The sequence below is a fragment of the Aplidium turbinatum genome, chromosome 3, assembly GCF_918807975.1.
Source record: "Aplidium turbinatum chromosome 3, kaAplTurb1.1, whole genome shotgun sequence".
Taxonomy (NCBI): Eukaryota; Metazoa; Chordata; class Ascidiacea; order Aplousobranchia; family Polyclinidae; genus Aplidium; species Aplidium turbinatum.
The window spans coordinates 19588231-19616227 of NC_137474.1; the positions used below are offsets into that span (position 1 = coordinate 19588231).

General features: G+C 38.5%; 1 protein-coding gene across 1 annotated transcript in view; it reads right to left on the reverse strand.

Moving 5' to 3' along the window:
- Window positions 1–2234: 2234 nt before the first annotated feature.
- LOC145766057 (mannan-binding lectin serine protease 1-like) overlaps window positions 2235–27997 on the reverse strand; it is an 81374-nt gene continuing 55611 nt past the window's right edge. Inside the window, exons 7-16 of the mRNA XM_082577711.1 lie at window positions 26293–26443; window positions 25729–25920; window positions 16123–16237; window positions 14405–14511; window positions 14125–14287; window positions 13208–13318; window positions 12608–12767; window positions 11720–11931; window positions 3043–3257; window positions 2235–2367 (exon numbers count right to left, since the gene is read on the reverse strand). Coding sequence (XP_082433837.1) covers window positions 3044–3257; window positions 11720–11931; window positions 12608–12767; window positions 13208–13318; window positions 14125–14287; window positions 14405–14511; window positions 16123–16237; window positions 25729–25920; window positions 26293–26443 — 1425 coding nt within the window. The 3' untranslated portion in view covers window positions 2235–2367; window position 3043. The remainder of the gene's footprint in view (window positions 2368–3042; window positions 3258–11719; window positions 11932–12607; window positions 12768–13207; window positions 13319–14124; window positions 14288–14404; window positions 14512–16122; window positions 16238–25728; window positions 25921–26292; window positions 26444–27997) is intronic.

The window sequence follows — 27997 nt, forward strand, 5'->3', positions numbered from 1 at the left end:
TGAACCTGTTCAATTTTGTTGTCATTGCAGTACACGCAAATTGTTGGTTCAGGAAGACGTTTCGAGACTGCCAGAGTTTTAGTTTTATTAATATTTATTTTTAGTCCATATTTTTCACTAGATGTTTGAACTGCATCTAGTAAAATTTGCAAACCACATTGTGACGTTGCAAGCAAGACTGTGTCATCTGCATATCGAATGTTATTTATAAGTTTTCCATTTATATTAATTCCTTCATCAATATCTTCCAGTTCTCTAAGGATGAGTTCACTGTACAAATTGAAGAGATCTGGGCTCATGACACAGCCCTGTCGAACACCTCTTGATATTTCCATCCATTTAGTGATTCCATCGGGAAGCATGACAGCGGCTTGCTGCTTGTAGTATAGATTGTGTATCATACGGAAATCTTTATCATCAATCCCAATTTGTTTTAGTGATGAAAGAAGCTGGAAATGGCGTACTTTGTCGAAAGCTTTCTGATAATCTATAAAACACAGAAATACATCTTGTTGGTGTTGAATTGAACGTTCACACAGCATGCGAACTACAAAAATTGTATTTCTCGTGCCTCTGTCAGGCATGAATCCGTATTGGCAAGCAGATATTTCCGGTAAAATCTTTCTTCTTATTCTTTGGAGGACAATTTTCAAGAGCAGTTTTAATGTATGTGACATTAGACTTATCGTTCTGTAATTTCCGCACTAAAGTGTGTTTGGTTTTTTCGGAAGGGAAATAAAAAGAGATTTCAGCATATCCTTAGGTAATTCACCACTTTCATAAATGGTATTAATGAGATTCCACAACAAGTTTATTCCATCTTCTTTCAAGGCAATCAACATTTCCACCACAATTTCATCTGGGCCTGCTGCCTTACCGGTTTTTGAATTATCTAAGGCCCACTGTACTTCTTCCTTTAATATTGGTGGTCCAGTTTCACAATTAATCATATTATTATCGATATCTTCTCTGTCATCTTGACAGAGAAGTGTACCCTCGTGTGTACCCGTCGTAAATCTGCTCTTTTCGAATTTGGATCACTGGACGGAGGACGTTGGTTTCGAGGAGAAATTCTTTTTAAATTGCTTCGCTGCAGTAAGTGATGCCTTCGGTTTTCATTGTGTATATTGATTAGTGTGTGTAGTGAATTGCTTTTGACTTAATTGTGTATTACAGTGTTTATACCCCTCAGTTGTGGTGAGCTGGTAGAGAAGTCAGGAGTAATTTATTGCAACATAATTGATAGGACTTTGGATATCGAGCATTATTTGTTAGCTACGGCAAGTGATCATAAAACATTTCAATCAACCGAAACTAGGTCCGTAGTTGCCTAGAACAAACTTAACCCATAAAACCAAAGACCTGGCAGACAGGCTACCGGTATTTGTTTTGTATAATCTCGTTTACACTAACTTGGAATATGCTTTTGCTGTGTTTGGAAGTTGTAGGCTAGGCTACTGTTCGTTAATAACTAAATGAGATTTTAGTGTAACTGTCACGTTGGCAGCTTATTGATTCTTACTCCCAAAGCTGCAAACACAAGCGCTCATTTCAGGAGATACATTTCCTCACTTCTCTGCAGTCAATTTTTTTTCAAGTTTTCTTAGAACTGGCTCATACAAATAAGTAGCCTACAATTTAGTTAAGCATTGGAATTAGCTCACCTTCACCGATTACTTATATCGGTACATAGCCTACTTTGTATATATAACAACACAGTTAGGTGTTAATAGAGCCCCCCCCCCCAAATAAAATGCTAGGAATACACCCCTGACCATGAGTCGTTAAAAAAATCGCAAGGGGACCTTTCAACAAATTTTTTGAAAAAGTTTGAGAACCACTGGGCTATACGGAAATGTTGCATAAAAAGTAATTTGGGGAGGATTTGGATAAAAATTAAAAAAATATATACCCGTAGTTTTAGAATAGGCCTATAGGCTACTGTTGACTGTTGTATCTTAAAATCAGGGCTAATGTTGAAATTAAAATTATCCCCCCTTACCATTGTGTGTCAAGTGCGCTGTGCAATATTTGACTAACTTGCGATTTCTCATCACTCCGAAACCTTTGTGAATAACCTACTTTCCAAATACCATAGCACTGATACCAATTTAGTCACTTATTTAAAATAGGCTATTTGCTTTCCAAACTTTTGGATTAACCAACCTCTTGCCATCCTCATGTTCAAATAGGTTAATTATAAAAATCTGCACTCAACAAATCAAAACACAAAATGCAGTAAAAGTTATGTATTCAGCATTCATATCGGCTTGTATTTCTTTGCAAATCCAATCGACTTGAAGATCAAATCGTTGAATGTATTCCAACCGATATTCAACACTTTATCTTCAAAAAAACTCCCTTATTCTGCGATAAATACATTTTGTAGTTAATTGGGCCATGATAGCCTATGCATTAAATTAGGAATTAAGTTGCAGCTTAGGTAGAGGTGGTATGAAATAGAAACGCACCAGTAGGCTATAGTTATAATTCAGCAGGGAAACACCTAGAAAGATACTCTAAAGAGGTTTATAGTTGTTGAAGACACATTGAGGAGCCGAATTGCCGTGTGTAATTGTGCAACGCTTCAGCGGTTTATTTATAAAATGATAATTCATAAAACGTCAAAGCTTTAGTTTGAGCGGCTATTCTTACATCCGAGGCAACAAATAATAATTTACCTTTTGAAAATTGTTGCAGAATTTAATCTTGTGACTAGGTATTTGTAGGCTGATATCTGATGCTAAACACGCTAAAAACATGTCGAAGAGCAAATATCGCTTTTTTACACACTTCTGGAAATGGTAAAATGACAGAAATGTTATGGCCATGATTATAACAATTAGGACTCCTAGAAATTGACCGACATAGCAACATATCCGGCTGTGTTTAAATAAGCTGTAGCTCCACCATAGCAAAAAAGCCAATTTTAAAACAATTAGGCCTATTGTACTTCGTAAAGCAAAGAAATCAAAAATATCACCAGGAATAAATTAAGTCCCTTCGAGTTCTGAGAATTATACAAATATCAAGAGAACTAACCTTAAGATGGAGGATTTGCAATGACCCCTTGTATCCAGTTAGCGATGGATTGATCAATCTTTGCAAACACTGTGTAAGACACGCTTCGTCCACATGGTGTCTTGGATACGCCGAAGGATACTAATCCCAATGTGTAGTACTTCCCCGTTTTAGTATCTTGCTGCATGAAGGATCCCCCTGAGTCTCCCTGACATGTGGCCCCTCGAGATTCAGAGCTATATACAAAGATGTCATTGAAAATATAATAATACTTTAAACTCTATTTATGTTTTAATGCAATTAATAATTTTTGCTCACTTATTTACGTGGTGCATTTAAAATTGAAGACAACAAATATTTAGTTATCTTCCAATATTAAAATAATATGTCCAACTTATGGTATGCAGACGACACTGTTTTGTTGGCGAAATCAGCAGAAGCTCTCCAAACAATAATAGATAAAGTGGACAATACTGGAAAAGAATTTAACATGAAAATCAACACAAACAATACAAAAACGATGATTATTACAGGAAAAGAAAATGTACCAAGTTTAAATATTATTATTGACGGAATGCTGGTCGAGCAAGTCAAAAGCTTTACCTATCTGGTACACACAATAACTGAAAGTGGCAGATGCGATACGAAAATATTGAGACGAATAGAAATAGCAAGAAACAACTTCGTAAAAATGAAAAAAATACAACACGCAAAGTTAACATCAACACTCGAAAATGAACTATGAAATGCTATATAATATGGACTTTGTTACTTTACAATGCAGAAACATGGACACTATCATCACAAATGGTTAAACGACTTGAGACATTTGAAATGTGGATTTTTATGGAGGAATGCTTAAAATTTTATGGAAGGATAAAATCATCACAAACAAAGATGTACCATCTAGAATACAAACCAACATGGAAATTCTACAAACAGTTAAATCAAGAAAAATGAAATATTTTGGCCACATGATTCGCAATAATTCTATTCAAAGACAACTACCAAAAGGAAAAATGAACGGCAAACGAAATAAGGGCAGACCACCAAGAATTTGGACTAATGATATTGAAGACTGATCAGGACTTAATTACAAAACTGCAGTAGAAAAATGTCACAACAGAGAAACTTGGCGCCTCATTGCCTCCAACCCTCGATGAGAAGAAGGAACTTAATGATGATGATGATTGAAATAGCGCCTATTGGCAGTGTTGTACGCGTCAATGAAATAAATTGACGGCGTCAGCGTCACCGCGAATTACCTAAAAACTTTATGGAGTAAAGTACTGCGTCAGCTCTTAAAGAAATTGACGGCTTTAGCGTCAGCGCTATTTTAGCCCAGGGTTTCACAAAACGGAAGTATTTCAACCAAGTTTAGTCTAAAAATAGCTATGAATAAAGAACAGGTTTTATGTTTTGAGACTGTATTGTAATTATCTGCTTTAGCTTAATAGTTATTTCCTTGTAGAAACACAAGCATTCCAAAACATTTGTCTGCCGATCTACTGCGTTTTGGACGCATAATGCCCTTTTGCAGTGAAAATATGCGTTCCACAGCAGTGCTGAATGATACTGGTGTGTTGTATTTAAAAAAAAAAGTATTGAAAACGTTTACTCAGAAATGTACCATAGTTCCAAGCGTGCTGTGGTGGTTTAGCATATATAAATCTTTTAATGAGGTCCACTGCACCAACATCGTTCTTTTCAGGGGCATAGAGCTCTTGAAATAAAGTATCTTCATTCTTCAACCTCCGCGATGACATTGGCCGACATTGATTTTTCGCTTTCTCTCTCTGATCCCTCGTTCTCGATACTGCTCACGATATGAATAATCACCATTTGGCGAACTTCTTCCGCTTGTATTCCAGGTAGCCATTCCAACCAACGTGAAAGCGGGTAATTCGGATGAGTCGCACCAGCCAGAATACATTGTGAAACTCTCATTGTGAAACGAGATTTTTCATGAAAACAAAAATTGACGCATAGCGCTTGACACTTAAAATTGGTAAAATAGTTGACGGCGCTATCACTTTTGTCAACTAAAAAATAAACTGACGGCGCTAGCCTCAGCGTCAACGTACAACACGGTACTACGGCAGTTTATCGAAAGACAGTTTATCGAACGACAGTTTATCGAACGACAGTTTATCGAAACGACAGTTTATCGAACGACAATTCATCGAACGACAGTTTATCGAAACGACAGTTTATCGAAACGACAGTTTGTCGAACGACAGTTTATCGAACGACAATTTATCGAACGACACAGGGCCGTAGCCAGACCGCAGAGCAAGGGGGGCTAACTTTTTTTAAGGGGGGCCGAAAAAATTTAAATGGGCAAAATCATTATAAATGTAGCTGTTGCTCTTGAATGTTTGGAATTTGCCAGGGGAGGCGAATTTGTTTTTAGGGGGGGGAGAGGCCTCCCTGGCTCCCTGCTGGCTAGGGGCCTGGAACGACAGTTAATCGAAAACCTAACCCCTAACCGTAAGTCGCAACTTTGGAAAAGGTGATTTATGAAACTTAACAGAATGATGTAGATCAGTGGTTCACAACCGGAGGTCCGCGGACCCCAAGGGGTCCGTGAAGCGATTTCCGGGGGTCCGCGAAAGTTTACGAGTTTTCAACATGACGGATAAATTAAGAAATTTAAAAATTGTTTGTGCTTTGTTTATGTATTAGCCTACGGTGATTCTTAAACTGTAAGTCGCAACGCACTGGTGCGTCGTTTGAAATTGCAAAGGACATTGCACAAAGGTTTGGTTTCTTAACTAAAATATCATATAAATTACTTAAACCTTTTAATAAGGCTATGTTCAACTAAATTCTTTTAAGACAACAGATTGTTGATCAATGATTAATTTAGAAATACAAACGTTAGTCAGCAGTTTATCACCACTCACGGTTTTGCAATGACTGTGATTATAACGAATTAATATTGATTTCAAATGAAAAAAGGAAGAGATTCTTTGTAACAGTCGCAAGTATTCTATTAACTTTTGATAAAAGTTATAGAAAAACATCAAATGAGCGTATAGCTTACCGATGTTTGATCCTGTGTGCCAACATATAGCTCATAAGTCATAACATAATTTCGTCATTCTCATCAATCGTCAAGTGCGTTGCGAATTCAGCAAATTCTTTTAAGTGTGTTGCTTTGAAACTTATGTAACATATGATTCCATAAGGAAACGCGATATACCAAAATTTCAAATTGAAATTTTTAGGGGTCCGCGACCGCTTCGAAGACACCAAAAGGGGTCCACCAAGACAAAAAGGTTGAGAACCACTGATGTAGATGTAAGCCTTGTATATTATACAGTGGGCTGGGCAATACAGTGCTGTATGACCCTTACCTTGTATTTGTGATTCTTCACGTTAATGTTTCTCAACTTTTGTCGTCAAGGACAATTAAAATTATCAAGCCTGCTTAGCCCTAAGCTTTTAAAGGTGACCTCATGAACAATTTTATAAAATCACTCTTCCATAGCCTGCATGACTTTTATTGCAGCTCTATTTGGACTAACGGGTAGACGGATCGGGTATTTTGTAAAACCCACTTCAGCTCAGCACCATTAAGCAGAATTGACTAATCAGAAAGCGATAAGCGATTCACACTTATCTCAAGAGAAAAAAATTTCTCCTTTGGTGAAAGAACTTATTCGGCAATTAGTGACGTTTGTGTTGTGTGCTTGAAGTAAAGTTGCCAACATGTACAATTTACAAGCGAAAGTCAGCAAGGTTGTTGTTGTGGAGTTGCATGATGTGGAAATAGCATAAGTCAATAATAGTGAAACTATTACTTTGATGTGATACTTGTTTCAGAGTTGTTAGAAAATAATTATTCGAGCCGAAATATAACGAAATAATAATCTGTTATTCGCTGGAGGGGCATCTTTTTTGTTGAGTTTGTATTAGCTTACGTTTATTTTATGTTATGTTGTCCGCTCACTATCTCGTCTCATGACCACACTCCCGCATAATTATGACAGATTGCTACCACCTTTTGTGTTTGTTCGTGAGTTGTTGCTTGTACGCAGGTCAGTGCAGTTTTATTGAATTTCAGTCATTTATTATTAACATTTCACGAATAATTGTTTTGTTTGGATGAATTAAGATATTTTTCTGAAGAGGGCAGAAAGTTTTGCCGAAAACGTTTGAATTTATGTATCTATTTCATTTCTGTATTAATTTTGAATTATGCAATAATTCAATGTTATTAAGTTGTTATCGATTGTCTGTCTATGGTTTTTAAAAAGTACCTCTCTACCAAAGCTATAATAATCTGTAAATAATTTACTTTCAACAAAGATAAAATAACAAACTTTGGGTTGAAAGAAAGGCATGCTTTTTCAAATACCTTACTGTTCTATTCCATTGCTGATGAGACATAATATTGTCTCTTTTAGTCATGTTTGTACTTGCAGGAATCGAGCTACTTTTGACCGCAATATAAGAATTAGAAGAACATCTGGCAAGAGTGGATGAAGTATAAAATACTCAAAATGAAGACAACTATTTGGTTACCAAATAACACATCAAGAATTTAAGTCTTGAAATCGTGTCAGTAGGCTACTGACTTTTGCGATGGCAAAATTGGACAGTTGTCTAGATATTTCCAACCAAATTAAATTTTTAATTTCTTTTTTTTTTCTTCTTTAATTGCGTTGTCTGAACCAGGCATGGACGGCCTCGGATGAATATATTCATCCGAGGCCGTCCATAATTTTTTTTTTTGTTCCCAAGTTCTAATTGATTTTTTCCTATTGCTTGAGACCAGTAAGTGTCGAAAATCAACTTTAATTCATATAAACTTTGCTATTGTGGTTTAGAGAATGAAATTCTAAAATCGCAATATTTTTTGGGAAAAGATATCAAAGATATGGCTAAAGAGCATCCAAGATGGATGTTAATCACTTTTAAATGTTAATATACTCTGCAAGACTTTGTTGAATGTTTTAAAGTACGATCAATATAACTGGGAAGTAATTGGGGACTTTAAAATGGTAGCGTTTTTGATGGGTATGCAAGGGGGGTTCACCAAGTATCCTTGCCACCTTTGCCTGTGGGATAGTAGGGCTACCACAGAACACTACAAAAAGCAAATATGGCCAAAACGAAACGAATTTGTAGTTGGAGAGAAAAACGTAAAGCAAACTCGGTTGATTAACCCAAAAAAAGTGCTTATGCCTCCCCTTCACATAAAACTTGGACTTATAAAGCAATTTGTGAAAGCATTGGATAAAGGTGGTGACGCATTCCAGTTTCTCCAGAACTTATTTCCTGAACTGTCTGAAGCTGAAGTAAAAGCTGGTGTATTTATTGGCCCACAAATTAAAAAGATTCTCAAGTCGAATGATTTCATCCAAATGCTTAATGATGTTGAAAAGAAGGCTTGGGATAACTTTGCAGATGTGGTGAATGGGTTCTTGGGCAATAACAAGGAAGATAACTATGCCGAATTCGTTGCCAATTTGGTAAAGTCGTATGGAAACATTGGGTGCAGAATGTCCATGAAAGTACGTATGCTTGATGCTCACTTGTACGAGTTAAAGACAATATGGGAGCTGATTCAGAAGAACAAGGGGAGCGATTCCATCAGGACATAAAAAATTTTGAAAGGAGATACCAAGGGCAATATAATGAAAGCATGATGGGAGGTTATGTCTGGGCTTTGATGCGGGAAAGTGATGTAGAGTTAGAGTACAAAAGAAAATCCCGCAAAACATCCCACTTTTAACTGATTTTATACTTGAACTGTTTTAGCCTGAAATATTTATTTGGTTTTGCATTTAACATTTAACGATGGTATTGATTCGGATACAGTTAATACATTTATGTGCAAATTTCCATGTACCAAATGCCTGTGCTTTGTGATTTGATTTTAATAACAAAAATTCTATTTCGTTGCGTATATGCAAACTCAGAATTAACCCTTTGCCAGACAGAAAAATAGCGAAAAGTTGGCTGTAATTTGCTTTGCGAAAAAGCCATCAATAGCCTACGACTAACGCGTCAGAATATTTAGTAAATACATCGATAGAATATAACTTCTTAGTCGATGCCAAGCGAATAAATATGGACTTATAGCGATCAAAGACAGTTTGGTAAATATCCATTTCCTATAGGGTAATCAGTATAGGCCTAACCATGCACAATACTGCACATACTAGCAAATTCAAGAAATCACTCTCCTAACCACAAAATCAATGTTTGGAATGAACTATATTGATTTTTGGAAGTTTCTAGGTGAGAGAGATCAGGAAATATCAATTAGAACCCGGGAACAAAAATCGTGTTACACGGTGTAATTAATTCAAGTAGCTATTCTTGTGATATGTTGTATGAAAGATTGTTTCTGCCTTGTTCTTTGCATTTTTTCAGATGACTTTGTTTTTGTTCGCCAGGTGATCGCTTTCAAAATATTTTACCGGTTATATGGAGAAGCTCCAGTTTTTGCTTTCTTATTACATGACCGAGAAATTTACATTGTCTTGTTTTATATTTTTAAACAAAGATTTGGTTTGATTCACTTGTAAAATGTCTGTCTTTTTGGTAAGCCATGAAATACGTTGCATTCTACAGAAGAACCACATCTCAAAAACATTAATTTTTTCAGCCATTTTTTTGAGATATTTCAGGTTTCAGACTTGGATTGAATAACAATTTATATATAGCAATTTAAAACACTAAACCTTGTCTCAAAGTAGATATTTTTAATTTATTGCAAAGAATCGGTTTCATTTCTTGGAAGCTTGTTTTTGCTTGGGCTGTTCTTATGTTGAGTTCTGTTCCGACCTTTGCATCCTAATTCATCATAGTACCGAAGTAGGCTATTTCAATTTTGGACCTGTTTAAGAATTGTCCCAGTAACTGATAAATTAAAAATGGAAATTTCGGATTCTTGTTTATTGTAACAACCATAATTTCTGTTTTTTTTTTTTATTTAGTTCCATGCCAAATATTTTGCTCTTCATACACACAATATCTAATATGTTCTGCAGTTTTACTTCTGAGTCAGCCATTAAAAGTCAAAACGGTGTCATCAGCATATCGTATGTGGTTAATGTTGTTTCCTTCAATACAAATACCTCTTTCATCTTTAATATGTCGTAAAATTATTTCACTGTAATGAGAAAAGATCGAGTGATAGCACACAGCCTTGTCTTACTCATTTTTTAATAGGCGTATACGCCGTATAGTCACTGCAATCACCATTGATCCTGATAGCAACAGATGGTTTGTAATATCAATTTTGTAGTTAATTCCAATTTGGTTGATCATGCATATTGCACAACATTTCACTGTGTTGTGCTTTATCAAAAGCTTTTTTATAGTCGATGAAGCACAAGTACACATCTTTTTGTATTTCAATTGATCTCAAAGCGAGGTTTTTCTGAATAAAGACCACATTCGTTGTTCTTCTGTCAGGCATAATCCCATATTGGCATTCGTTTATTTCTTGGTGAATTTGTTTCTACTCTTAGCAGTTTAATAATATGGGACATTAGGCTAATTGTGGGATGTTCTTCATATTCTCTTGTGCCTGGTTTCTTCGGAATTGTAATGAAAATAGATTTTGTCATATCAGTTAGAATTTCACCAGTGTCATGTATTGTATTGAAGAGTGCGTGAAGTTGGAAAAAAGTTAAAAAAAAATGTAAATAATATTGCACTAAGAACTTGACTCATACAGTGATATCCTAGTTCTCTTAGAAAGATAAATATAGAATTTTGGGCAACAATTGTTCATTTGGTACAGTTGCATTTTTCAAATTTTGAAACAAATGTAATAAGTAGTTTAAATGTCCGAGCAGTGTTGCATTGATGAATTCTTTTTCGTCGCGTGAGACTCTGGGCCGAGGTTCTATCCTTTAGCCACCACAAGTTTACGATGTTTCCGAACTACATTGGAAGGCTACTAGGGAGCAGCCAGTCTCTGGTATCATCATCCATGACACGCAAACCTTCCACTCCGTAAGGTGAATTAAAGATGGTACAATCGTTGATGAAGTGGTCCGCGGTCTGTTCCTCAGCACCACATTCACGAGAAAAAGAAGAGGCCATTCGCAATTGATGCATGATTGAGCGGTAAAGCCCGACGCCAGTATCAATTTGATGAGTTGATAAGAAGTCATTAAAAATCATTTTTTTGCAGTTTTGCAAATCTTGGGATAAATACGAAACAAACATAAGCCTAGGTCTGAGTTGGTTAAGTGGCCAAGAAAAAAACTACTGGCAACTCCTGTATTTGACGCACCCCATTCTGAGCAGGTAGTTTTGCATCTCGTAAGGCTCTTCCTATAAATTCCTCAGATAATATATTTGATTCAATGCCGCTCAGTTCGAGTTGTTGTTGAAACAAACGGCTTCTAACACCGAGCCTAGTCATGTGAACTGAATGGCATGGCGAGGTAAGAAAGTTGTTGAATGAAGCGTTAAAGAGAAATGTTCATTCGACGTTTTGCGAAAGTTCCTGCCGCGAGATAGACAATTGTGTCGTCATAGGTGATTTAGAAGCCATCTGCGACTTGGGTAAATGATGTCACAATACAAAGTGAGATAAACACCCTTTTATCTCGTCGAACAAAGCCTATGATAAACAAAGAAGTGATTGGAAGTTGCTCTTATAAACGAAGACACTTCCACCGCATTTCAAACCTGAAGGGTGGTTATTGGATGTGGTGATTCTTACCTATCTCCTGCACAGAACATCTTGTCCGTTAACCCATCGTATCTTGTGTTGAAGTTTTCGATAGAATGCAATCTTGCTTGCCTTCTAAAGTCAGCCCAGCATACAGAGTGATTGACGGTGGGCAGGAAAACATGCATAAGAACGTCGGTAATACGGAAGTCAATGACGCGGCCCCACCCGGCCACCCAACCATAGCTGTTGCTCGACTTCAACTGAAACAATGAAATGGAATTCAAGTGTATCAACAGCAAAGTCTCGGAATTATACAATAATTGTTGACGTAGCAAAGGGGGGTTAGGGTTTATACAATTGTTGTTGACGTAGTAAAAGGGGGGGGGGGGGGGGAGTACTCACCTTTAACTTTGTTTAAACGACTATAATTTTTTGTGAATAAGACAGTAGACCGTGATATCTCTCAATCTCTGTTTCGGTTTACAAAGAATTAGTTATAAATTATTCGAGGATCTATCAGTTAGGATGTAAACGAAAGGTTGAACAAATCGCGAAAAAAATGTTAAAATATCGATTTAAAATCTTGAAATATCGAAGTGAAACCTTGAAGTTTGGAAACTTGTATAATTTGTTATTGAAGCTTTTTCCACCGTACAGGCGACTTCAGTATCATATCCAAATAGAATTTTATTCCACAATCTAATCATACAGTTGTGTTCCAAAGTGTTCTATTTATTTTCTATGTGATCAAAACGTTCAACAGAATTCAACAGCACAAAAGCAACCAGACTTATTGATAACTAATATTTTGATTTTTTACATTTTCAAACATATTTTCTTTCTTTAACTTCGTTGCCAATCACAATGATCTTTATTTTCAACTCAAACTCTAAGTTGTAGGGCTCGAATGCCTGCACATGAGGATAGCTTGCGTACCAGATTGAAATGCCTGGGTTTTGAAGGGATGCAAATCGGTCGAATTGTTCTTCCCATTATGACCGTCGCGTTCATCCGCAAGAGGGCGTAGTCGTAGTTTAATGTTTCACTGTTGATGTTGAATAATGGGTGGCGGATCACTTCCGCAACGCCGAACAAACTGTATCAAAAAAACTTATTAATCGTTAATAGTTTTCGGTGGATTAGTGGTTAGTGCGCCCGCCTCTGAATCGGTAGGCATGGGTTCGATACCTTGTCGGATCATACCCAAAGACTTTTTAAAAATGGTACTGAATCTAATTCTTGAATGGCACTGAGCAATGGAATGGATTCGGGTAATAATTTAGCCCACTCAGTTGCGCCTCTATACGGCTGCATTAACACTGTCTGCTTTGTAAAGCGTTGAGGAGCAACGCATTTTGCGATTGATACAGCGCTATATAAAAACAAACATTATTATTATTTCATTCCTCATGTTCCACGTTTAGCACCCGGCAGATTATTATATAGGCCATGACGTAGTTTGTTTTTCTCTGCAACGACTATAAGCCACAGATGGCGCCATCCCCTACATAGCCACAAAAAATAGTAGTGTGTCACCTTGCGGTTCTTGTTTCTTTTCGTTCTGATCGATCGTGGGCGCTCAACCAAATGAAAACATGCTCAGGAGATTGTTGTTCGGAGAGGCAGTGAGCAGCGGTCAGAACGTATCTACATAGAAATGCAGTGGGTGCTACCTCCTATGAATGTTTTCATTACATATCGAAACTGAAGGTGAAAAGTTGAATTTACTTCATGTGCAACACTGGTGCACATGAAAGATTGGAAAAACATTTAAAGGTTCTCAAACAGCTGTTGTGTAAGCTCTATGTTTATAGCTGACATGGTAAGAAATCTTGCCACATTGTATGAAATCTTGCTGAATCTTGCCATATTTTTGTTTACAGAGCTGAAGCCAGACGCTTATTTATAGAACTGCCTGACATAAAAAACATTTCAGTTTCGAAAAGTTGTTTTTGAAGCTATCTTGATATTAAACACGCAACAAATTTCTAATTCTAAGTCTTGCTTTTGAAAACTTAAAATTTAGCATTAATTAAATAATATTTGAATAAACTGAAAATGCTGATATTATCACACGAGATGGCTCGACACAGTGATGAATGTGAGCAGGATGGGCATGGAAGAGCTAAAGGAGGTTGCGAAGAATCGAAAGTTGTGGAGGGAGAAGATCTATGGAATAACAGAGAGTCGAAACTGACTGCACTGATGATGACCATGATGCTATTATTGTAGCGAAATTGACTCTTTAATAAATTATGTCGTTATCACTAAATAGATTGTTGTACCAATGCTAACATTCGATGAATGCAAATTAGCAGTGGGCTGGACACTGCCTACTAATTGAACAATTAGTTTTGCTTTAACCCATTGTTTTATAAAAAAAAAAATGTATCCACTTAAACATTTCATCACGTTTGAAACTTGTAAACTCATAATGGTTCCAAATATCTTACTCTTCACTAACTAATGCTCCACCGCAAAACGAACTCCCCGCCGCAAGGTTTGGTGAAGCACTGAACCTGATGAAAGCCATCCACGGCCATTCGTGAGGTGCTGTAGGCATCCCACCAGCAACAAAGCCGCTGAACAAATTTCCACCATTCTTCATTCCGCATTCTAAAGGAATAAGAAATGGATATTATATTAGAAATAAGACATTTAAACATTTTTTTGTTACTTCACAAGAAAGCACAATATTTCAAGTAGCATTTCAATCAACTTTATTTTCTATACTTGGACGGCAAACTGGTATATCGTTGTTCCCGTTCTTTGGTGAAGTGGGCACCCACACACCATCCTCTGAGCATCTCCACCTCACTTTCCCCGATACCAACTCGTACCTGAAATTAATTAGAAAACAAAAGTATTTTGATAAGCTTTACGTGCATTGACCAAGCTGGTGCAAATGTTGTTTTTATGATTGATTAAACTACCATTCAACGTTTTATAGGCAGAGAAAACTTTTTCTCGAACCCTAGAAAATTTCATGATCAGATCACCGCTTCAATGCGTGATGGAAATCTACAGATAAATCTGCATTAGGCATTGCAGAGTGCAAAAAACAGTGTTGCAGAACTATTCCTTTGTTCAACACAGGGATATCTAAAGAAGAGGATACGAAGGCTTTTATTACGCCTGACAATAGAAGGGCTATTGTTTATCGTAAATAATCTGTGTTTATCGTGAAATGACAATTGACACCGCTTGCAGTTTAATAAATCTTGTTATGATAACTTGCATTGCGCTATTAGCATCAGGCCTCGATATTCAGAGCATGCTCATGGTTGCTTGTTCAACTACCCATATGCTTGCTTTCCATCTAGCCTACTGCAAAGGCTTTGTTAAAAAAACAGCTTACTGGTAACTTTTCAACTGTCTTTCCAAACAAGTATTCTTTTAATATGCTCTCCGTAACATTTACTAACTGTCTTCTGTAGCTCATTGTACCAGCTGCACTACAAAACTTTCTACGATTTTAAAAAGAATCACATGCTTAAAGCACTACAAACTACCGCCCTGGTAGTGTCATGAGAATAAGGCAATCGCTGCGAGCCTTCATATCCCCTTCTCTAGATATCCCTGGTTTAACATTATCTCAACTGGTCCAAATTTAAAAAAAATGAATAAATAAAGCTTTGAAAAATAAGTTTCAATGTGGAAATGCTTATACTTTTTACAATAGAAATACTTTTATTTGAAATTGAAAAGGTTGATATATTAACAACTCGGCCTCAGAAAACACTCTCTTTGCAGGCTACACTATACCGCACAGGTGTAGAGGCAGGGGGTGCGATCGCACCTTTAAACGTTTTAATTTGTCTGAGATTTGAGCAAGTTTGATAAAAATTTGAGCAAAGTTTCAGCATGTTTGCATAATCAAGATTATGCTTCACAATCAAATTAAATACATGTAAAGTTATCATATTTAAGTAAAAATGTGCATAGTTTAGTTTGTAAGATTTCAGAAGTAATTGTAAGCCTCTTAAGATTTTTGACAAATATACTAAAACTTTGGGCACAAAAATGTTAAACTTTTGTTCAGTTTTGTTTTTAAATGATCATAAAATTAACAAAAAGCAACGAAAATTAGAAAAAGCAAGAAAGTGTTCATTAAGATTTGTTAGAATAGGCTAAACATGCTAAAAGTGAGAAAGGAGCGTATATTTGCAAACATAGTTACTTGAATTAAATTAATGAGCTGGAAGAAAAGGATAACAAAGAGAGAGAGATCAATGTAATTAGAGAAGATATGCTGTAAAGTTAAACCCGATGTAATGAACAGATCCAAGTTGAGAAGAGCTACTTTGAATGTAAGGAAAGCTGAAACAAGATGTGGATTTGAAAGCTGGCAGAAGATGTTGTTTCTTCCTTTTTCTTGATAGTCTAACTCTAAGACATAAAACATCATATACAAAAAACTATGAAAAAAACTTTCATGAAATCATACTTACGCTTCATTGCAAGCTAGGACTGCTCTGCCTTTGTAATTCACATTCAATGTCTCCATGTTAACAATGTGCGAATTTGGAACGCCAAGAAGGTCGGTTGGTTGTCCACAATGTTTTTCTGCATTATATTTACAAAGTAGAAGAAAACAAAAGACAGGCGATAAAAGTGAAATAGATAAATTGCGTTAAAATGTTTTTGCATCGGAAAGCATTATGCTATTATATGATTTGAGGCTGGGGTTCACAGTTTGCATGATGCGTAGATGGTTTACAATTTCAGAATCTTTCGATTCGTTATAGCTGGGTTAGTGCTCTGATGTTCTTAAACATAAATTGAGTTTTATAATAAATATTTTATCACCGATCAAAATCGTTTGAAGTTTCAAACAATCTACGCACCAACCCGACCACACGAACAAGATGAACTCTCAAGAAGAAATCTTACGGAGAGTGAAGAAATTGAAAATTGTAAAAACATTGTTCATAAAACATAGATTTTCGAAAGTAAACTTGGATTTGGTGTCTGTACCGTTATATTTCTTTGATTGTTAACTTATAGGCTGTAGTATTTATTTTAACTCGTCAAGCCTATCTTTTTAAATCACCTGATTGTAATATTGGTTTTTCGTAAAATAACACAGTTTTGCTAATTGCTGACGACTGTTTTAACTGCTTTTCTTTTTCGCTTTCCTGTTAGTTGTAACTTTTTGTAATTTTTTGTTTTTGCATTGTAGACGAGTCAATATACGGAAAAAAGGCACCTAACCCCAAAAAAATTGATACAAAAGGTTTTTCAACGGATTCTGTTACCAATGGGCATACTAAACAACATACTAAAAGTCTACCAAAATCGGACTTCCAGAAAGGGGTCATTTTCAAGGAAATGTACGGCATATTTCTAAATAATTTTGCCTATTGGGTAGATAGTGGTATTCAAGTTGTTATTGTTCTTGGGTTTTTTGACATCATAATCACATGAATGCGTGCATAGTCGCATCACAATGCAAGCGAAGTTATCGTTGTTCAAGTCAAAAAGATTTATTCAGGCAAAGTCACTCAGGACTGCCAGAGCTTGTTTTTTTAATGCACTTTTGTGGTTTTATTTTTAAGTCTTGGGTTTTTGGACCATAATTTACAGGCTTTCATTTTGCTATTTTTAGGATATTTTAAGTGCTAAAACGCTAATAGTGTTAAGAAAGTTAGTTATGAAAAAAAGCAACATTTTTTCGCGCCATCGACGCGATATTTGCTGCATAGTTTTATTTTGACCATCCTGGGAGCAACATGCTAGTTGCAAGAGTTTTGCCAGGCGTGCTATTTTCCCGCCGACTTTGGCTAGTTTGGCGTTTTTTGTACACAATCAAGCGCTATTTTCGGTGTTTTTAAAAGCTGGGACTTTTTGTTTGGATCTTGTTTCATGTTATCCGTCGCTGCAGCCAGTTCTGGGCAGGCCTCAGCTCAGATCTCGTCATCGAGACGACATTGAAGAGGTCGTTGAAAACCACTGGGGGTATGACGCACGGAAGTGGAATGGATGAAAAGCAGAGAGCCCTTTGGACCATGTCCATCGTCCTGGTCCATAACATCAGAATACAACATCGCTATGCAAGAGTTTACAAACTTGTCATTCACGACATCTGAACAGCACAAGAATTCAACAAAGGCAAGGATGAAAAGGGACTCTGCTGACCTGGAGAAGATCAGTTCAAAACTTGTCGTATGTTCACCTTTCTTGCAAGATGCTTTGTTAAGGAACGTTGTCACTAGTGTTGTAGCCGATGATAGTGTGAACGTGCACGAATATGAGACTGTTGGACAAAAATCTTACAAAAAATGACCGGACAACCTGCATTCGCATACTCGTTTAGTAGAAAGGATAAAGCCAGGACCCTTGGTGAAAAATCTGCTATCAAGGTCGCTCCTGATCGAACCATTGATACTGCACTTCTTTTTCAACGCTTCATGGTGGTCTCCCAAGCTGGACATCTATCACTGGAGGAAGTTATGTGTTACGAGCTTAGTCTTTTCCCTCCTGCTCTCTTTGAATCGAGACATGTATTCCGAAAAGCTGATAAGCCACAGTTAGCACACGCGATCTGTGATCACGCAAGTAATGCAATCCTACATTCTGTGCCAAAAACGGAGTGCCACGTACTTGATGGCGGTTCACTCCTTCACCGTATACCATGGCAGCGTGGACAAAGCTATGGTGAAATAGCACGGTCATATGCTGATTTCACCATCCGACAATATGGATGGTGAAATCAGCATAAACTTCGGAAACAAAATTGCACCGTGGTAAATGCATCTGGGGATGCTGATGTAGAAATTGTGAAGGCGCACTGGAGATATCTCTTCTCCAGACAACAACGCTGATTGGAGAAGATACCGATTTCCTTGTGTTAATTGTTTACTATGCCCAAGAAGATAGTAAGGGCCTTTATTTCAGATCAGACAAGTCCAAAGCTGATGGCAGTACCAAAGTATACAAAACCAACTGTTTGAAAAAAATCTTTGGACATGACATGTGTTCTGAGTTGATATTTATCCATGCCATGACTGGTTGTGACACTACGTCTCGGATATTCGGTGTTGGCAAGAATACTTCTTTTCGGAAACTTGTGCATGGAGATCCTGTTCTTCGGTCTTGTGCTAAAGCATTCACTGCCCCAAACCAGACCACAGAGATAATCGATGACCTTGGGTGCCAAGTATTGGCTGTCTTCTTTGATGGCCAGAGCACAGATTCCCTTGCGACAATGCGATACAACACCTTCAGCAAGAAAGTTGTCTCTGCTCATCATTTGTAACGCCCGAGCGTCTGCCACCAACTGAATCTGATACCCAATTTCACTGTCTTCGAGTTTACTACCAGATAATGGTCTGGATGGGAAAAGCAGAGAGTATGGATGTCATGAATTGGGGGTGGAACCTGCAAAAAAATCGGCTCATCCCACTTATGTCAAAAATGAAGGCTGCTCCAGACAGTCTTTTGAAGGTCATTCATTGCAACTGCTCCACTGCCTGTAAGACACTCCGCTGCTCCTGTAGAGGATACGGACTATACCATGTACCGCTGCATGTGGACCATGCCAACTGCAAGAATGTGACAATCCACATAACAAGTTTCTTCTAGACGAGTCGGAAGATGATGAATAGAGACAGCCGTAGGCAATAAGACAACAAACGGGCTGATCACCATGGTTTACGATTTACTGTACCTTTGTAGCCTACTGTTGTAATTCCGATGATTTTCTGAATGTGTCTGTGTCCAGACTTCAATGGTACACCATTCTTTAGAACAGCTAATCCCCTGTATTCATCTACTGTAGGAGGCCAAGTATGAGCCTCCTGTTGGGTGCAGTTTTTCTTAGATGCCTGTATTGATAGTACCTGTTATGCCGCATGTATAGGCTAATATGCTGTTATGATAATTCCATCTTATTAGGGGAGATTGGGGATACTACGGACGGATTTTCGAGGATTTTGTTTTCGAAAAAATGTTTTATTTTAAATTGTACTGGAAACCGTTTTGCACCAATACATATGGAATTTATTCAGATAAAAAGTGAGGAGTTGTCTCTGAAAATTTTACCACTATTCGGCTTATCAAGCTGCCAAAAGTATAGAAACTGAAATGTTGGAAAACCACTTTTCTCAAGCTCGTGTTACATAATGGAAGTCAAGATGATTTTTTTGCGATTTATCTCAAGCCTCAAGTGAATTTACTGATATCGTGCTCTGCTCTGTCTGATGTTCGCCTATCGCTGCGTCCGAAATGTCTCCGGGCTCCCCCAGGTTGTATATTATATACAATCATACGTATCGCAGTAGATAATCAGCCTATCGTAATTTAACCTATTTAATTCGATTCATTGACCCCGAAAACTTAGGGATAGACACCTAAACCGCCTTTCTAGCTTGAATAGCAATTGAGATATAGGCAATATAACATCCCGGAGGCCATCTTGGACGCCATCTTGAAAATGACTCCTTTCTGGAGGTCCGATTTTGGTAGACTTTTAGTATGTTATTTAGTAGGCCCATAGGTAACAGAATCCGTTGAAAAACTTTTTGTATCAATTTTTTGGGGTTCAACCATATATTGACTCGTCTATTACGATAGATTTATATGCTTATACAAAAACTTTCAAGTGAGAGAATTATAGGCTCTCGCTTTTGTTGCGATACATTGTTTCATAAAAAAGCTTAACTTTATTCCTATTTTGATTGCCGATGCTAAATTTCAAGTTGTAAACTGCAAACCCTGACCTTTCACTAAGTAATTTTCTTTCATTCAGTAATTTTCTAATCAACAATTTTGTTGATTTGTCTTTTTGATGTTGAAAATGAAACGGCAAGGTAGAGGAGAGGCAAAATCATATGACGCTTAATTGCCTAGGCAAAAAACACAAATCAATGAAGCAAAATTACGTGAGATAGGAGCAGATAGGAGGCGCCTGCGGCAAACAGTTTAGTTTTCGAAACGATTGCTGAACACGAGTTTAGTATCCACATTTTGGGTTCTTTGCTTTTATTGGCAAGGCGTTCCAACAACTTTCTATCCTAAATTCAGTCATATTCTCTACATTCCTCCTCAACTTTGATTGCTTTTTTCTCGTGAATAAAAACGAAAGTTATGTTTAAAATATCTGTGGGGTTTTCATTCAAATGTAAGAGAGTCAAGCACCAACACAGTGTTGACTTTTTAAGTTGATGCATCGATTCGGTCACATAACCAAAGTGTGGGAGGAATAGGTAGTGTGTGGGGAAAGTGCTGGAGGTACGTTTCCACAAGCTTGGTGTTTGGTTCACCAATGGCTACATCGACAATAATATACAGTATACGAAAACCATGATCGGGATTAGCCTTTATGACCATTTTACAACCTTTTGAAAGTTGAAATATGGATGTGACAGTGAAAATGAGAACTAAGTTCCATCAATAAACAACTGATTTAAAAAAGCAGTTACTGCTTTCAAGTAAAATCAATAAATGTTTGCACGACAAGTGGCTCCCCGTGCCCTATCCTGTAACTAATATCTGCTTTCAACCAGATGAGAAACAAAACTTGTCGTTCAAAAGCCTCCACCAGGACGGTACAGATGCAAGAGGCAATGGACAAGTTCAAGCACCCACAATCCTGCACTTCAACATTGAAGGCTGCACAGCAAGCAAGATCAAAGTTGTGGAGCAGCTTGCCTATACCAGCTGGGCACTTGTTATCCTTCTCCAAGAGAGTCACTGCACCTCTGCAGATAGGCTAGCTACTCCCAACTACACGCTAGCCGGGTCTACTCTAAGCAGGAAGCACGGCATTGCCACGTTTGTGGATAAAAGTTTTAATGGACCTTTGTTGATCAATCTTCAGGTTGCCGAAATTGAGTGGATGTGCATAACTGCATATGTATCACAAACTACAACATCGTAAATATTTACAAGCCCCAACCCTCGCGAATGTTGCTTCCCTTCCAACGATCACCTCCGCCAGTCACTACGTGGGGGATTTCAACTGCCAGTAGGCTACACCGACTGGAGCTACAACAACACCAGCAGCAATGAAGAATTGCTGGCTGATTGGGCCACTACAAACCATCTTTCCCTCCTATTCAACTCAAAGGAACCAGCCAGTTTCCACTCCAGTCGCGGAGGAACAAGGACAAACCCTGACTTGGCATTTGCGAATGTTGACAGCTCTCTTCCAGACAGACGTGTGTGAGAAGTTTCCGCGTTCCCAACATTGGCCGTTCCTCACCATTGCCCCAAAACGTGTGGCTCCTGTTCTGAGTTCACCGGTGAAGCGATGGAACTTCAAAACAGCCGATTGGAATCAATACAGCTTCTTGATCAATGAGTCTGCTGTAAAGTTGCCACACCTGAAACGTGCAACGTAGACGAGGCGTACCAGGATATCCGCAGCGCCATAATATCTGCGGCTAAGGTCACAATATCTCGTGGCCGTCGAGCCAGATATATACCATGCTGGGACTGTGAGTGTGAGACTCTCTATCGCTCCTACTTAAGCTCAACTCCTGATTCCGCTTCAAACACCACCGCCACCAGATTACTTGAGCGACTGGATGCAAAGAGGCTTGAGCCATGGAACGAAGTCATCTAAACCATCGACGTCTCACACTCAAGCCGTAAAGCATAGAGCATCATCAACAACCTCCCTGGGGACTCAGCAAACTTCCCTCGCCAGTGCCCGCTTCTGAAAATGCCATCGCTTCCCAGCTAGTGCAGAATGAGTCTACAAGACAAAGAACCCCAAGGCGATCCCGTCTTGTCGCAAAGGTAGTGTCCTGCCCTTTGGCGAGTGGAAACACCACCACATGAAAAAATATCTAGAGATTTCACTCCAGAGGAAGTCACCACCCATCTTCGTCTAGTGAAACCACCCGAGTTTCCAGGGCCGGATAAGGTCTGCCCTGAGCTTGTGCTCCATGCTGGCCCTTCCCTCGTCCTGGCTACGTAGATTTCCTTTCTTCCTGCTCGCACCACCGCACAGTCCAAAAATCTGGAGAAGAGGTTTAGTAGTAGCGATCTTTAATCCTCACAAGCCACCAGAGAACCCACGGAGCTATCGTCCGATATCCCTCCTCCGTGTTCCCTTCAAAATCTTCGAAAGACTGATTTATGCCGTGTCAACCCAATTATCGATACACTCCTCCCTAAGAAGCAAGCTGGGTTCTGTCGCGGATAATCCAATGTAGATCAGGTCACACTCTTGACCGAAGACATCGAGGATTGCTTTGAGGCAAAAAAGGCCGGGGCTTTCTTTCTAGATCTCACAGCTGCCTGCGACACCGTATGGCACAGCGGCCTTACTTGCAAGCAGCTACGCCTGCTTCCTGACCGACATATGGTTCATTATGGTCATGGAACGTGTCAGGAATCAAAGCTTAACCCTCACCAGCGGCAACTCACAGCAAAACAGACTGAGACGCCTGAAAAAGGCGTCCCACAGGAATCAGTCCTGGCTCAACTTCTTTCAACATCTACGCCTACGCGGACGACCTGGCAATTCTCCACTCCACAAAGTCGTGGGAAAACCTAAAAGCAGTGATGTACGCATATATACAATAAATATTGACGCCGTCAGCGTAAACGCAAACGTTCGAAAAACCATACGCCGTATGCGTCCAAGTAACTTGGAAAAAAAATTGGCGGCGTCAACGTTAGCGCATACACTAGCGTAAACTCATTTTGTTTGCTAGGTTCCAAACATTCACACGGTAGGCTATAAACCACTCGAAACAAACAAGTTTTATTTGAATTTCCACAAAGAAACACAAGCATCTGAAAGTGTTCATCTGACATTTTGCTGCGTTTTGGTTTCAATATTTCTTGCCCATTGAAAACATTCTTTCAACTGCAAAATGAAAATGCAAACAACTCCTAAGACATTAAAAAATATACGTTGACGCTATACGCTAAAACACTGCGAAAACTATACGGCGTAGCCTCAAGCGACAACTATCCAAAAAAATGTGGCCGTAAGCGTTAGCGTAAACAAAAAGTCTACGCCGCAAGTCTACGGCGTAGAATTTGTACGTAATTTTGTAGTAATTTGTACATACGTACATCTCTGCCTAAAAGACACCCTGAGCCAGGACATAAAAATCCTCTCAGCTTATATTCAGAAATGGCGCCTGAAACTCAGCAAAACCAAAACTGTGGCTGCAGCTTTCTATTTAAATAACCGGGAAGTAGATCGTGAGCTGAATGTTCTGAATAAAGGAAAATCACTGTCCCTTTGCCCGAATCAAAATACCTTGGGCTGACATTAGACAGAGCGCGATCATACCGCCAATTTTTGGTGTCACTGCGCAAAAAACTCTCATAGAGCGCTGAACTGCTCAAGCGCTTAGCAGGTTCCAGCTGGGAAGCGAGGGCTGACACTTTGCATATAGCGGCCCACGCTCTTGTCTACTCTTTAGCAGAGTACTTTGCACCTGTTTGGTGCGGCAGTGCTCACTGCCACAACATCGACACTGCCATCAACAGCGCCCTGCGCACAGTGATCGGATGCCTGCATCCCACACCATTAGACAATCTCACCATTCTCGCTGGGTTCTAACCTGCTGAGCTTCTTCGCGAAGAAGCCACTCTGTGTCTCTGTCGACGGCATTGAAGCCCAACCATCTTCTCCATTCCAAAAACTTTTCTTTCCCAAGAGAACACTCTGTCGACTGCGATCACGACACTCATTCGTGCCAGCCACTCAACTTCTGATCAACGAAGCTGATGGACAAAACATTTCAGCAGCTAATTGGGCGGACCATAAATGGAATTCTCAATGGAAGTCAAACACCACCAGAAGCCATTCGTTTATCTCCAGTGCCGACACCCGTCCCCCAGCCTGACACTACAAAGACAGGTGTGGGTGCGCCTCAACCGTCTCCGTACGAGCATCGGACTTTTCGGCTCAATCATGTTCCAATAGGAAATTGGCCTCTTTCTCCTCTTGTGAATGTGGTGCTGAGGAACAGACCGCAGACCACATCGTCAACGACTGCACCATATTCAAGCCACCTAATGGAGTCGAACCAAAGACTGGCTGGTCTCTAATAGCCTTCCAGCTTAGCCCAGTAACAACGTGAGTCTGGGGTGGTGAAGGGATAGACCCTTGGTCACATAGGTTCACACGACGACGACGAATGAATGGTTTGTTTTACGCAACGCACATCAACACCCAGATGAGAAGAATGAACACATTTTGCAAAGTTATTTTAAAAAGAATTTCAAATAATCAGAATATATTTACAAAATAATGTGCATTTTTCTTCAGTAATCTAATCTAATGTAATTGTTGCATCAAAAAGTAATTTGATGTAGCCTTTCACTTCTTTGAAGATTAATAACGCCTAGCAGAGGCTTTTTCTTCGGTTAACAACCAAAGGTACTATTTTCAGCTTCTTTATAATGAGCGAATAAACTATTTTCAATCCTACATAAGCTTACCTTCAAGTGTTTTAGTCTAATTGAAATATTAATTAATACAAACAGTTTAAACATGTTAATCACTCAAATGTTCTTCTGAAGAATTGCTGTCGTCAGACCACTCGACATGAGACAACTTAGCAAGTGCTTCAACTCAGCAAGTACAGTACATTTCATCTACTGACCAGTCAGCATTGAGATTTACGTGCTCACGTCGGACTGGCTTGTTTTTTTTTGTTTTTTTTTTTTGTATCCAGGCTTACGCCCACTTGTTGAAGATTTAGGTTAAGTGGACGAGAAGGCAAAGAAGCCAATCTTCGTGTCCATCTTATCCTGCCAAAGGCACATCTATATACTCTTGAGCGGTGTCGACTGTCGAACCGGCGCTCTTTCGAGTGTCGTTCTAGGGCTCTCACCACTCGGCAATGCAGCCTACTTGCTTGGTCATCGGTTGTCAAACTCGTTTCGCTAACTTGTGACATTCCAAGTTTTAGCTTGCTCAGTTGTTACTTGCTGAATTTCATTATTTATTAACTTCAGCCACTTTCTCAAATGATGGTAGCTCAGTTGTCACTTACTCAGCTCACAACTGTTTTTTTGTTTTAAACAAAAAAACAACTGTTGACTTGTAGGAGATTCAAGATTTATATTGTTATATATTTCACCTTGGCAAGAAGGAGCTGGCTTGTCCCAAGTCCCATCGCTCAAGCAAGACACCAATGAGTTGTGAGGAGGGGTGAGATCGTAACCTGGCTGGCATTCAAACATTATTTCATCTTGATACTCATAGAAGTTTTTCGGGTTAGAATTTCTTTTTCCATTTGCTGGAGCGTCTCGTGGTTCAAGGCATCGGGTTCCTGAATGAAAATTATAATTCAATGTAAGAAACACTGCAGACCAGTGGATTCCAGCCTGTTTTTCGTGGTGGTTCCAAACCCTGGCTTCGTGAAAAATTTTTAGGGGTCCGTGAAGGTATAATTTTAGAAAAAGTTTTAAAATTTGGAATACAATTCATGTGTTAAAAAGTAATTCTGAACAATTTTCAGTTAGGTTTAGACATATAGGCTACCGGTACTATTAGAAATTTATATGAGTTGGACGAGGCTTGGACTGGTAGAATCCAATTGGACTTGGAATTGGGCAAAAAGTTGTGCAATAATGCCCTATTGTAAAAATGTTCATTTAATGATAGCCTATTTGTATGAACATCAAGAAAGCGCTGAGCTTACTGGTGGTGTTGTAGGTCATTCTGAAACCTGCTTCTTCTAAGGCGTTGTCAGTGTGGAGAGCTAACCTCACACTTTGTAGGTTAGTTTGTACAAAAGAACCATTGTATGGAGGATCTCGACAGTAAAACTGCTCCTCTCCGTTTAAAGTCACCTGATTGGTTAAAAAAATAATATGAAGGCAAGTCGACTGGCAGGAAGATAAATGTTTTTTAAAGAAAGTAACAATCTCTAGTACGTGCTTCTTTACAATTGATATGATGTAGGAAGGAGTTTTAGAGGTAAAGCGTTTATAAGCTCAACCATGGCCACCTAAAGATATGGCCTGATTTGTCACATTTTTCAGAAATTTCCAGGTTTTTCTAAATTTGTGCAAACGTTTAAATAAATTTTTCTAAAAATTTGATTTTTACGCTTTCTTTATTCTTTTCCCCAGATGACACAATAGGTTTTAACATCCTCACATGCTGAAAAACAAAGAAAATTTGATTTCGAAGATTTTAGTCAGACTGTTAATTTTGAATAACAGTCTGATTTTGCGTTTTTCAACTTACTTTTTCTCATTTGCTACTGCTTCCCCAAGGCAACAAAAAAGTTTTTTGTCATTAGGAAACCGCAAAAAGTAAAAACATCTCAAAAAATGTCTGTCAAGCACTAGCAGTAGCTGTAATCAAAATCTGCAAAATGTGACAAATCAGGCCGCATCTCCAGGTGGCCATGGCTCAACCTTCAAGCGACGTGGTTTAGTAATAAGTCTAACTAACGCATTGCATGCTTGTAGGGGAGTTTAGTGACCAGTGGGACACTTCCATTTCCTTGAACCGAGGTAAAGATAAATAACTCAAATTTTGCGTGTGGAACCGAGATACTAGTCAATGTCGTTTGGCACAGTTTAATGACGAATTTTTTGTAGTGTAAGCAGGAGACTAAACAGAGTTTTTTACTTGTTGAAGTAAACAGAAGTGATCAGATTTGTTTTTTGTTTTTGGTTTAACAACAACTTTGCAGGAAGTTGTTTTTAGATTCAATTAATCGTGATACCTTGTACTTGTACTTCCATTAAGCAAAACCTGTAAAAATAATTCCTTTCAAGTTTTGGACTGATAGGCAAAAATATTTCAAAATGAAGTTGGTACCAATGTGTTACGGACAATTTTCATATCAAACGTCATATAAAACCGTTCAGGTCTACTGAATCTTGGCGTCTGACGTAATGGACTATTGCTAAAAATGAGCAGATTGCAGAATCGTTTGCAAGACCTGTAAAACATTTGCAGCTGCAGCATAACATTAAATCATAGTTAAATCTTGAATTACTTGAACAAGTGTATGCCAAACTTGAGCAGGTGTGAGCTGGACTTGAACAGGTGTTAGCCAAACTTGAAACAGGTGCTTGAATAGTTTATCATTGCTTATCGTTATTACGTCACATAAGATGCTTAGTTGCTTATGTGCGATTTGGAATATTGCAAATTATTCTCTCATTCGTAAAATTGTTGCTTGAAAGTTGGTCGCATATTTAACTGTTTTGCTTAGTGCTGCCAGCTGAACGAAATTTCCGTCTTTTATCTAAGTAGTTTGGATTGTAGTGACAAGTTTTTAGTGGTGTATCGCGTTGCACCCCATTTTCGATAGCCGCGGGCTAATTTTACAGAAATACACTTTTTGAATAGACGTTTCAAAGGAGTGTTTCTTTTCGGTCATTGCA